The 12,879-nt window shown below is 42.8% G+C and overlaps 1 protein-coding gene across 9 annotated transcripts in view; it reads left to right on the top strand.

Annotated features, from left to right (window-relative positions):
- The window catches only part of ASPH (aspartate beta-hydroxylase), a 325,502-nt gene that overhangs the window by 238,544 nt on the left and 74,079 nt on the right, over positions 1-12,879 (top strand). For all 9 annotated transcript variants that reach the window (XM_073631691.1, XM_073631689.1, XM_073631688.1 and 6 more), the window contains one exon: positions 2,105-2,255. In XM_073631691.1, coding sequence (XP_073487792.1) covers positions 2,105-2,255 — 151 coding nt within the window. The remainder of the gene's footprint in view (positions 1-2,104; positions 2,256-12,879) is intronic.

Here is a 12,879-nt window from a genome sequence, read left to right as displayed (position 1 = left end):
CGCTGACCACGTGCACTCAACTTCTTTGGTCGATCATGGCGAGGCCTGTCCCGTTTAAACTGCTGCCAGCGGTTTAGACATTAATGGCTGTTTGTTGAGTTATTTTGAGGGGACAGCAAATTTACACTGTTATACTATTGAGCATCTGTGGGGCATCCTCAAATGGAAGGTGGAGGAGCGCAAGGTCTCTAACATCAACCAGCTCAGTGATGTCGTCATGGAGGAGTGGAAGAGGACTCCAGTGGCAACCTGTGAAGCTCTGGTGAACTCCATGCCCAAGAGGGTTAAGGCAGTGCTGGAATATAATGGTGGCCACACAAAATATTGTCACTTTGGGCCCAATTTGGACATTTTCACTTAGGGGTGTACTCACTTTTGTTGCCAGCGGTTTAGACATTAATAGCTGTGTGTTGAGTTATTTTCAGGGGACAGCAAATTTACACTGTTATACAAGCTGTGCACTCACTACTTTACCTTGTAGCAAAGTGTTATTTCTTCAGTGTTGTCACATGAAAAGATATAATAAAATATTAACAAAAATGTGAGGGCGTACTTACTTTTGTAAGATACTGTATATACAGTATAATAAAATACATACAGGGTAGATTTTGTTCTGTTATTATATATGCTATTTGCCATAGGCTGCACAGACAGAAGCCAATGTAAACCCTGAAGAAAATAAAAATAAAAGATGAAAATTAAAACCATCACAGCAGCTAATGTAAGAAGGACAGTTAGAGTTCTCTTAACTAGAAGGGGAACCAGCCCCACTTTTTATTGTAATTAAATTGTACTTCATAGTAAGCCCTGCTGGGCTGTCTATGGCAAAATGAATGTGCAACTGTCTTCATATAGTAATGGTTAATGAAATGCAGTCAGAGGTGCCATCACGTATCTCTAATTGTTTTTCTAAATCACCATGGCAGCCTCTAAAAACCCAGGACACTTGTTTTATGCACTTTCCAACTGTGGCTGAGAAAGTCAATAGTCATCCAACTTCCACAAGCTCCTCCTTGTGTGTTAGTCAAGGTGCGAACCAGTGGACCAGTGTAGAGGGGTATTAGGAGGGAGGGGAGGGCATAGCCTTGCCTTTCCCATTTGAATTGAAAAATTTGCCTAAATAGGCAATCTAGGCTTTTATGTTTCTGGGATGAATATTCTCTGCTGTTGAGGAGATCTCTCCCATCCATGACATGTGTTGGCACACACCTTCATTGTCACAAATCTCCAATTTTCTCATTTATTCCCAAGGAAGAGATATTACACATTCTTTGTTGCCAGGCTCACCACATGCCACTGCCAACTGGAATTTAGTTTGGCATGATGCTTACCATTATGATGGTGTTGTCTCAATCATTCAAAATCTGCAATGTCTGTTAGACCTACTTTTATAATAATCCATCCATGTAAAACCTACCTCCAGCTCTTTATTTGTGGGATTGTTTAAAACTGTAGACAGCTTAGAGTTCAATTGTAGTTTTAGTTAAGAGCAATAGGACATTGACACTATGGGGTTTATTTACTAAAGCTATAGAGTGCAAAATCGGACTCACTTCTGCATAAAAACCAATCAGCTTCCAGTTTTTATTGCCAAAGCCCAATTGGAAAAGCTGAGGTTAGAAGCTGTTGGTTTCAATGCAGAAGTGAGCCTGATTTTCACTCTCTAGCCTTAGTAAATTAACCTCTATATGCATATGTAACTTTGCATTACTAAGAAATAAATATACATCTTTATTATACAGTACAGGACACATGAACCGATTCATAGACCATGGGTGGTATGTTATGATCTATGACCCCCCCCCCCCCGGTGTGTCCTGTACTTTACCCAAAGATATGGAATTTACAGGTAATTCAAAATTCCTTTTTTTTTCACAGGAATCGGTTTATAGACCAAGGCATACATCCAATGGTCTATGAATTGATTCCAGTGTCTGTAATGTACTCCACGATACAGGATTTACAGGTATGTCAAAATTCCTTCTTTTTTCTTTTTTTAAAGTGGGCAAGTAGTACTGATCTAGGTCAAAACATGCACAGTGTATCACATTGCTGATTTCTTCGGTCTTTTAAACATAGTAGTCAATCACTGTTTCACCCACAGTGTGAAGATGATATGGCTGAGAAGCAGAGGAGCAATGATGTTCTCCTGCGTGCTATTCGAACCTATGAAGAAGTATCTACATTGCCCAACGTGCCTGCGGATCTGATGAAGCTGGCACTGAAAAGACAGGCAAACCGGCAGCAGTTCCTAGGTAAGGCACTGTTTAGTGGTGTTATGTTTTAACAAGCTATTTTTCTTTATTCCTTCCAAAACTCAGAAATAGAAACTAGTACTGGTGATTATTTTTATAATCTCAGCCCAACACAGCAGCCTCAAAATATTTAAAACTCCTTCACAATCTTTAGATACCCCTGGGGTGGCATTTCAAATTAAAACTCATTTGAAAAAATTATATGAAGTTCTGACCTTTGGAATTATCAAGTGACATAAGCTTGAATAGAGTTGTTTATATCATGCCATATTGAAGTGACATGACTAGCGGCATAAGTCAATTACAGGGCGGACACAGCATTTCCTCCCAGCATACAATAATAACACAGAACGGTAATGAAAATTGCAAACTTACCAGAACAAAACATTTGCATTTTCACCTGTAGGCACTCTTTATGCAAAAACAACTTTTCATTATTCAGATGCATAACAATGAAATCAATCCGATGTCTGTGAAATAGCAGAAATAATTTCCACCATAATATTCAAATGCTCCTTATTTTTATCTATCAAAAAAATGTTCTACCTTCATGTTTCTCATTCTGTTGCAGTGACACATGAATGTATAAATTATTCACTATGATTTTATATGTGATATGTGTTTCTGTGTTTTGGGATTTATTGCATTCTTGTTGCTTCCGAAAACATCTAAGGTGAAAAGTTCCAGCTATTCTCTTAAGAAAAAGCATTACATTAGAATTAGTTATGCATTTGTACTATTTTCCTAAAACTGAGTGTTTACAGTGCTGTGAAAAAGTATTTGCCCACTTCCTGATTTTTTAAATTTTTTTGCATATTTGTCACAGTTCAGATCATCAAACAAATTTTAATATTGCACAAAGATAAACCGAGTAAATCCAAAATGCAGTTTTTAAATGATGACTTAATTTATTAAAGGAAAAATGCCTGTCCAAACCTGCCTGGCCCTATGTGAAAAAGTAATTGCCTAAACTTAATAACTGGTTGTGCCACCCTTGGTGGCAACAACTGCAATCAAACGTTTGCAATAACTGGCAATGAGTCTTTCACATCGCTGTGGATACATTTTGGCCCACTCTTCTTTGCAGAATTGTTTTAATTCAGCCACATTTGGGGGTTTTCTAGCATGAACGGCCTTTTTAGGGTCCTGTCACAGCATCTAAATCAGATTTAAATCTGGACTTTGACTAGGCCAAGATCATTGTCCTTCTGCATAATCTAAGTGCGCTTGAGGTCACGATGGCTGGACATTCTCCTTTAGGATTTTCTAGTAGAGCACAGAATTCATGGTTCCATCAGTTATTGCAAGTCGTCCAGGCCCTGAAGCCCCAGACCACACTACCACCACCATGTTTGACTATTGGTATGATGTTCTTTTTATGAAATGCTGTGTTCAAATGTAACAAGATGCACACCTTTCAAAAAGTTCAGCTTTTGTATAATCAGTCCACAGAATATTTGCCCAAAAGTTTGTGGATAATCAAGATTTTTTTTGGCAAATGTGAGGTGAGCCTTTGTGTTCTTTTTGGTCAGCAGTGACATTTGCCTTGGAACTCTCCCTTGGATGTCATTTTTGCCAAATCTTTCTTATTTTTGAATCATGGACGCTGACTCTGAGGCAAGTGAGGCCTGCAGTTCTTTAGATTCTGTTCTGGGTCCTTTTATGACGTGGATGAATTGTCAGCGTGCTCTTAATTTTGTTAGGCACGCCACTCCTGGGAAGGTTCACCACTGTTCCACGTTTTCTCTACTTGTGGACAGTGGCTCTCACCGTGAGTACCAAAGCCTTATAAATTACTTTGTAACCCTTTCCAGACAGATGCATGTCAATTACTTTGTTTCATCTGTTCTTGAATTTCTTTACATCACGACATGATGTGTTCCTTTTTTAGATCTTGTAGCGTGCTTCACTTTGTCAGACAGCTTCTGTTCATATGATTTCTTGATTCAACAGGTCTGGCAGTAAACAGGCTTGGGTGTGGCAAGTGAAATTCAATTCTGCTTTCCAAAAAATGTGGTTAATCACAGTTCATTTATGATTTAGCAAGGGGGGGGGGGGGGCATTACTTTTTCGAATAGGGCCAGGCAGGTTTGGACAGCATTTTTCTCTTAATAAATTAAATAATAATTTATAAACTGCTTTTTTATTTACTCTGGTTATCTTTGTGCAACATTAAAATTAGTTTGATTTGAATTGTTTAAGTTTGACAAAATGCAAAAAAAATTTAAAAAATCAGGAAGTGAAGGGGGCAAATTCTTTTTCACAGCACTGTAGATTTACAGACAAATCATAGTGGTTTGAATAGATCCTGCAGAGATGGATCAGCTGTTCATCACACATCAGCTCTTTCCCAGAGGTCTCTGTGACACCAGAAACCCCACCAATCATACCAAGTCATCTAGATTGCACTCAACTCTTGCCATGTTCCTACACCATATTCTTGAAGAGGCAGGTGATACCAATGTTAATAATAACCAAAAGGTCTGCTATGAAGTGGGGATAAGTGTACCCCAACCAGATATAATACCATTCACTCGAAGGTTACTGCCTAACTGCTCAGTGACTTCTACATACTTTTTGAAAAGATTGTTTACATTACACTGCCCCGACTATTGTTACTGCAGTGTTTGTAATGTTACATGTTTACCATAAGCAATTCACTGACCTATTTTACTTGTTGCCAGAATTTATTCTGTAATGTTTTGTATTGGGTTCTCAGACAAGTATGGTATTATAAATGTTTGGCATCAAGTAGCTAGTTGCCTTGCTGTTACTTTTTCCACATTTGTGATGTTAAAATTTGAATTTTTAATATATTTGTTTACTGAGAATGCAACAGGTAGACAGGAACAAAGTTGGAAATTATGGCAGAGGGATCTCACTATTGAGGGCATTCAGGTTAGGGCTGACTCGGCCCACAAGTCCAAGTAATGGGACCCAGGACTCACAGCACATAGCTCTTCACTACAGCGTGCTCCAATCCCGATGAAACTGTCATAGATTGAGTTGTCTGGTTTTACTGTCCACCAAGCACTTTGTTATTCCTCCAGTTGCCTGATGGCATACCACTCAACACCGCTGCTGTCACTGGATACCATAGTTGCCACCCTCCCACAACTTTTTTTTACTGACAAAGCCTGGGAAATTTGCTGACAATCGATATTTAAACAATATAAACATGTAAATAAAAATATAAAAAATATATAATAACATAATATAAATTAAAAATAAAATATAAAAAACACATTAATATGTAAACAGTGACAATACTCAAGACAAGCAATTATAAAGTCAAGGTCCTACAGGAGTAGGACACTAGGCAGAAAAAAGACTTGGCTACGCCCATGGGCAGTCCTAGGTGATATACACCCCCCTCTCTGCTATAGGCCTTCATTTTTTTTCTGCCTAGTCAGGAGTAAGTACCTAGTTCCCTGCTGGGATCTCTAGTCCTGGCAAATTAAAATTTTTTGTTTGTTGTTTTTTTTCCTGGATTTTTTCCGGTGAGATCTGCAATCAACTGCGCAAAGGCCTGGACATTTGATCCAGTGGTCTCCCCAGTCTGGCCAGCAAGCGCGTGCAGACCGCAGCTACGCGCTAGGTCGGCCATGACATAGCCCCACTGGACAGGGGCTGGCCCTGCAAATTAAACGTCTCGCGAGGTCGCATACGACCGGGTCTTGAGTCCCTCATGGCCGACAGCCCCCCGCTTCAGTGGCAAGGAGGTTCTGTCTGGAGCGGTGCCCGCCTGGTCCTGGTATGGTGAATAAATGTCCCCCCTCTCCCCTTGGTGGGTTTGCGGTGAACGAGGGCCCCTCCCTGGGTCAGTCTGTCCTGCAGGTTTCCCTCCACCCTTGCACCCCCTCTTTCTGGGGTGTAGGTCCCCTGGTAGCCCCCCTTTCCCCCTCCCTCCTCTATATGGGGTAATGTGGTGCCATGATGGATCCTGGGGGATGGGGTTGAGTACTGGTGGGCAGGGGGTGTGCACTGCCAGGTGCAGTGCTTACCAGGGGGGAGGCACTGGGCGCTTCCAAGGTTCCGGTGCCCGGATCCTCTCCCGATGCCAGTCTGTCCGGGTGGGGAGGAGTCCTGGGCTTGAGCTCAGCTCAGGGACGCTGGAGGAATACATGCTACCTATCAACATCTTGGAACTCCAGGTGATCAGACTCTGTCCGGATCATTGTACAGATTGACTTCAGGGGCTCCCGATACGGATCCAGTCGGACAATGCCACGGCGGTTTCCTATGTCAACCACCAGGGAGGAACAAGGAGTGTGTTAGCGGGCCTGGAAGTAGCAGACATTCTCGGATGGGCAGAGCGTTTCGTCCCGGCCATCTCCGCCGTCCACATTCCGGGGGAGTGGTCCTTTCATCAGGAGTTATTTCAACAGATATGTCTGCGTTGGGACTCTCCAGAGGTAGATCTGATGGCACCCCGGGTCAACAGGAAGTTGCAGAGGTTTGTGGCAAGGTCTCGGGACCCTCTGGCGGACGCCTCAGATGCTCTGGTGGCTCCGTAGGGTCAGTATCGTCTGATCCATGACTTTCCTCCTCTCAAGCATCTGCCTCGGCTGTTACGCAGGGTCAAGGCCAAAGGAATTCTGGTCATTCTAGTGGCCCCAGGCTGGCCTCGTCGGTCCTGGTACGCCAGCCTGGTGCGTCTGGTCGCAGACGCCCCCCTATCGGCTGCCTCTTAGGAAGGATCTGCTATCCCAAGGGCCAATCTTCCACCCTTCTTTACCGTCGCTGGCTTTAACAGCCTGGCTATTGAAAGCCTGGTGTTGAAGGATAGAGGCTTACCTGCGTTGGTGATTCCGACACTACTCAAAGCTAGGAAGTCTACTTCCAGGAAGGTATATCATCGGAGGTGGAAGGCGTACATTTCATGGTGTGAGTCAGTGGGGTTTCACCCACGTTCCTTGTCGGTGGCTCGGATTTTGAATTGGCAGCGCTATCCTGTCGCACTTCCTACCTGCTGATTCATAAGGACAAGGTGGTTCTTCGTCCTTGTCCTTCGTTCCTTCCAAAAGTTGTTTCTGATCTCCACTTAAATGAAGACATTGTGTATTCAACGGGGTGTATTTGGCGGCCATTGAGTCTTTTCGGAGGTCAGACTCCCTGTTCGTGATCGCGGATGGGCCAAAGAAGGGGCTGCCTGTTTCCTCTGCGACCATTTCTAGATGGATCAGACAGACGGTGACTCAGGCCTATTCTGTCAGGGGTCGGGTTCCTCCCTTCCCAGTGAAGGCACACTCTACTCGGGCGCTGAGTGCCTCCTGGGCCTTCCGTCATCAGGCGTCAATGACGCAAGTGTGCAAGGCAGCCACCTGGTTGCCGGTGCACACTTTCACAAAATTTTACAAAGTGGATGTGTTGGCATCTGCGGATGCCTCTTTTGGCTGCAGTCTAGAGGGTTTTTCCCTCATGAAGGGGTTTTCTTGCTGTTCAGGTTGGGCTCCAGTTGTGCTTGTTGAGCTCCAGATTGTCTGGTTGGCCTGTTTTTTTGTTGGCTGTCCCACCCCTCATGTGTGGCTTTTAACTGCTTTGGGACATCCCTATGGTTCTGAATAAGGAAGCGCTGTGTCTGTCAATGAACGAATGAGAAAATAGGATTTTTGACTTACCTTAAAATCTGTTTCTCTGAGTTCATTAACAGACATAGCATTTCCTTATTCAGAACAATAGGGATGTCCCAAACCACCAGGTAGGACGTGCGACAGGATAGAGCCGTCACTTCCGACACCCTGCGAGCAGAGGTGAAAAGTCAAAATCCGAGCCACCGAAAAGGAACATGGGCGAAACGCCACTGACCTTGTCTGTCAATGAACGCATGAGAAAATAGGATTTTTGACTTACCGTAAAATCAGTTTCTCTGAGTTCATTTACAGACACAGCACCCACCCCTCAATGGAGTTTTTAATGCTTCTGACATTGCTTGTGACAAACTGAAGGCCTGTAGCAGAGAGGGGGGTGTATATTACCTAGGACTGCCCATGGGCGTAGCCAAGTCTTTTTTCTGCCTAGTGTCCTACTCCTGTAGGGGGCAATATAACCCTATGGTTCTGAATAAGGAAGCACTGTGCCTGTCAATGAACTCAGAGAAACTGATTTTTTTTTACAGTAAATCAAAAATCGTATTATCTCCTCCTAAATGCCTGCAAACTGCCTCTGCAGAGCAATCCACTGCGGATCACTTTATAGAGGGGCAGAAGGGACTGCAGCACTTGTGAAAGTGGCCTTTGTGGTGAAACAGACACTTTAAGCCACAAAGGTCTTGATCTGACTCTCATATACTCCATTTATTTTGTGGACATACAGTATATCTTGTTTTGAGATTGCATCCCGGTATGGTCAACGGATGACATTTTGTGGGCCTCAACTGCAGCCTCTAACACACCAAAGGGTTGTGTATATTTTTTAGTGCTAGATATACTACAGTAAATGGTCAGAGATTGCAGACATACTGCAGATGATCAAAGACTGCAGATGTACTACAGGACATGATCAGGGACTGCAGATGTACAACAACAGGAGATGATCAGAGACTGCGGATGTACTACAGGAGATGATCAGAGACTGCGGATGTACTACAGGTGATGATCAGAGACTGCGGATGTACTACAGGTGATGATCAGAGACTGCGGATGTACTACAGGAGATGATCAGAGACTGCGGATGTACTACAGTAGATGATCAGAGACTGCAAATGTACTACTGGAGATTATCAGAGACTGCGGGCGTACTATAGGAGATGAACAGACGGTTGATGTACTACAGGAGATAACCAGAGACTGCAGATGTACTACGGGAGATGACCAGAGACTGCAGATGTATACGGGAGATAGCCAGACACTGCAGATGTACTACAGGAAATAGGCAGAGACTGCAGATGTACTACAGGAGATAGCCAGAGACTGCCGATGTTCTACAGGAGATAGCCAGAGACTGCTGATGTTTTACAGGAGATAGCCAGAGACTGCCGATGTACTACAAAAGATAGCCAGAGACTGCCGATGTACTACAGGAGATAGTCAGAGACTGCCGATGTACTACAGGAGATAGCCAGAGACTGCCGATGTACTACAGGAGATAGCCAGAGACTGCCGGTGTACTACAGGAGATAGCCAGAGACTGCCGGTGTACTACAGGAGATGATCAGAGACTGCGGGCGTACTACAGGAGATGATCAGAGACTGCGGGCGTACTACAGGAGATACAATGGGTATAGAAAAGAATCACCACCTTTAAATAATCACATTTTGTTACTTTGCAGCCTGAAATGAAGACAGACACAGCTTTTGTTTTATCCAGCGTATTATTCAGTGCAACTTATAATGTGAAAAATATAACGCCAACATGTCAGAAAAAAAATAATTCAAAAACAGAATCACTGAGTTGGAAAAAGGATCAGTAGCCAGAGGCTGCAGAATTACTACAGGCTGCATGGGGCTGGGCCAGAGTGTCAGTGGAGCTGCCGGCCCCTCCCTCTCCTTGCTGGTTGGGGACTACAGCGCTGCCTCCCATGTGCCCCAGTGGTCTGCAATGCCATCATGGGACCCCAATTTGCGGTACAGCGCGAGCTCAAGGGGCAGCAGCTTTGGGCCCCACATTAATGACTGGGCCCGGGGCAGCTGCCCCTTTTGCCCTGTGTTAATGATGGCCCTTAACTAAACTGAAACTTTTGGGTGAACTGACCCTTTAAGAAGAACAATGCTCAATAAAGGGTGGTTATGGAGCTTATCAATTCAGACTTTATCAATCCCTAGTTTAGACTAGTGAGAATAAAGGAAAGCTGATTCTGCCTGATTACTAAAGTTGGGCTGTTAGATTTTGTCTAATGTTACTTTAGCTGTGTAGCTTGCTGGCCTTCCCAAGCAATACATTCAAATTCAAACTGTATATTTAAAACTTGCATTATCTAGTCATTGGTCACTTTTTTGTTCTAAAAGGTCATACTTGAAACTAAATTTGTGTGTGGGTGCAACAAGGTTATTGTTTATTATGCATAATTTTTGCCTTCTAAAATAAGAACAGGTCATATGCTGTCAGTGTAGTGCTAAATGTACGATATTAACCTGTATGGGCTTGCAAAACTGAATCGGTCAAAAAGTAAAGACAGAAAGAAAGACAGCTCAACACCAATCATCCTCTCATCTACTAGTGGATCCCGAGGTTCATTCTTGCTGTCCAGGTATTAAATAATTTGGTGGCATGAAAACATAGAACAAAGTGAATAAAAGTAACCTCATCTATCAAATGTATGGCCAACCAACAATCAGATTTAACATTGAGCTTGAAAGTATTAGCTGAAGAATAAAAGTTTAAAATGGATTGTTGCTTGAGGGGTAACATGGAAGACTTCTTATTTTACACAATGATGTGCCCTTCTAGTAAAACTCAACAGCATGACCAATAATAAAGCGCATTAGCGACTTTGTTGCCTTATTATACATACATAGTTACATAGTTGGTAAGTCTGAAAAAAGACAGTTGTCCATCCAGTTCAACCTGTGTAGGTGTATGTGTATCAGTGTCTATAATGATTTCCCATATCCCTGTATATTGTGTCCTTTAACCACTTCAGCCCCCTGGAAGATTTTACCCCCTTCCTGACTAGATCAATTTTTACAATTTGGCACTGCATTACTTTAACTGAAAACTGAGTGGTCATGTAATGCTATACCCAAACGAAATTTGCATCCTTTTTTTTCCCCTCACAAATAGAGCTTTCTTTTGATGTTTGATGGTATTTGATCACCTCTGCGTTTTTTTTGCGCCATAAACAAAAAAATAGTGACAATTTTGAAAAAAAAACAATATTTTTTACTTTTTGCTATAATAAATATCCCCCAATTTAAAAAAAAAAAAAAATCTTCATCAGTTTAGGCCAATATATATTCTTTATATATATATATAAGATATCCAAGAAATTGAGAATGCCAATCAGCAGTGTTCAAACTCTAATCAAGAAGTGGAAAATGAGGGGTTCTGTTGAAACCAAACCACGGTCAGGTAGACCAACTAAAATTCCAGCCACAACTGCCAGGAAAATTGTTCGGGATGCAAAGAAAAACTCACAAATAACTTCAGGTGCACAAAAAGGAGGCGCTTGAAGAAAGATGGGTTGCATGGTCGAGTCGCAAGAAGAAAGCCATTACTACACAAATGCCACAAAGAATCCCGCTTATAATACGCCAAACAGCACAGAGACAAGCCTCAAACCTTCTGGCACAAAGTCATTTGGAGTGATGAGACCAAAATTTAGCTTTTTGGCCACAACCATAAACACTACATTTGGAGAGGAGTCAACAAGGCCTACGATGAAATGTTCCTACTGTGAAACAAGGAGGTGGATCGCTGATGTTATCAAAAAATACTGGAGGAACATTTGCATTCATCAGCCAGGAAGCTGCGCATGGGACGTACTTGGACATTCCAACACGACAATGATCCAAAACACAAGGCCAAGTCAACCTGTCATTGGTTACAGCAGCATAAAGTGAAGGTTCTAGAGTGGCCATCTCAGTCTCCTGACCTCAATATCATTGAGCCACTCTGGGGAGATCTAAAACGTGCAGTTCGTGCAAGACAGCCCAAGAATTTACAGTAACTGGAGGCTTTTTGCCAAGAGGAATGGGCAGCTTTACCATCTGAGAAGATAAAGAGACTCATCCACAATTCCACAAAAGACTTCAAGCTGTCATTGATTTTAAAGGGGGGCAATACACGGTATTAAGAACTGGGGTATGTAAACTTTTGATCAGGGTCATTTAGGTAGTTTCTGTTGTGATTATGATTTTAAAAGAATAAACACAGTTGATTGATAATAAATGGCTTCAGCCAAACACTAACCATGAGTGAAAGAAAAGTTTTTGAGTTATCATTCATATTCTCTGAAAAATAGCCAAGAAATCATAAATTCTGCCAGGGTATGTAAATGTATGACCACAACTGTAAATTTGGAGGGGGGGGGGGGGGGGCAGATTTTGGGACTTTAAATGAGGCGCATGTGTGGTGTGCCTCCATCCCTGGTTCAGAAAAAAGAGTGGGAGTTTTGGGACTTTAAATGAGGTCCATGGACAGCGTGGAGGTAGATGGAATAAAAATGTATTTATTGATCATGGTAAACTGTATCAAACATATCAAAAACATGCCACATGGGAGAAAAAAACATTGTTATAAATGTTATTCCATAAATATTCATGCACACATATGTATGTGCGCATGCAATAAGGCATCAAGAATACATTAGATATGTCCACTAGACACCACTTAGGCTCGGATCACACAGGAACGACTTGTCAGGCGACCTAGTCGCCTGACAAGTCGCCTCCCATTCTGTGCTATGGAATCGTTCTAAGGGGAGCGACGCAAGTCGCTCCGACTTAGAAAAAGGTTCCTGTACGACTTTGGGGACGACTTGGGGCGACTTGCATAGACTTCTATACAGAAGTCGTTTTGCAAGTCGCCCGGGCAGTCGTGTGCAGGTCGCCTCGGTGAGGCGACCTGCAAGTCGTGCCGCCTCTGGTGTGAACCGAGGCTAAGTGGTCTCAACTGACTGGTTAATACATACAATGAATACATGTATATACACATAAGAGCAGCACTTGGCGGTGAGAATAAGAAA

The sequence above is a fragment of the Aquarana catesbeiana genome, linkage group LG05, assembly GCF_042186555.1.
Source record: "Aquarana catesbeiana isolate 2022-GZ linkage group LG05, ASM4218655v1, whole genome shotgun sequence".
NCBI classification, from domain to species: domain Eukaryota; kingdom Metazoa; phylum Chordata; class Amphibia; order Anura; family Ranidae; genus Aquarana; species Aquarana catesbeiana.
This window is presented reverse-complemented; position numbering and strand designations above follow the sequence as displayed.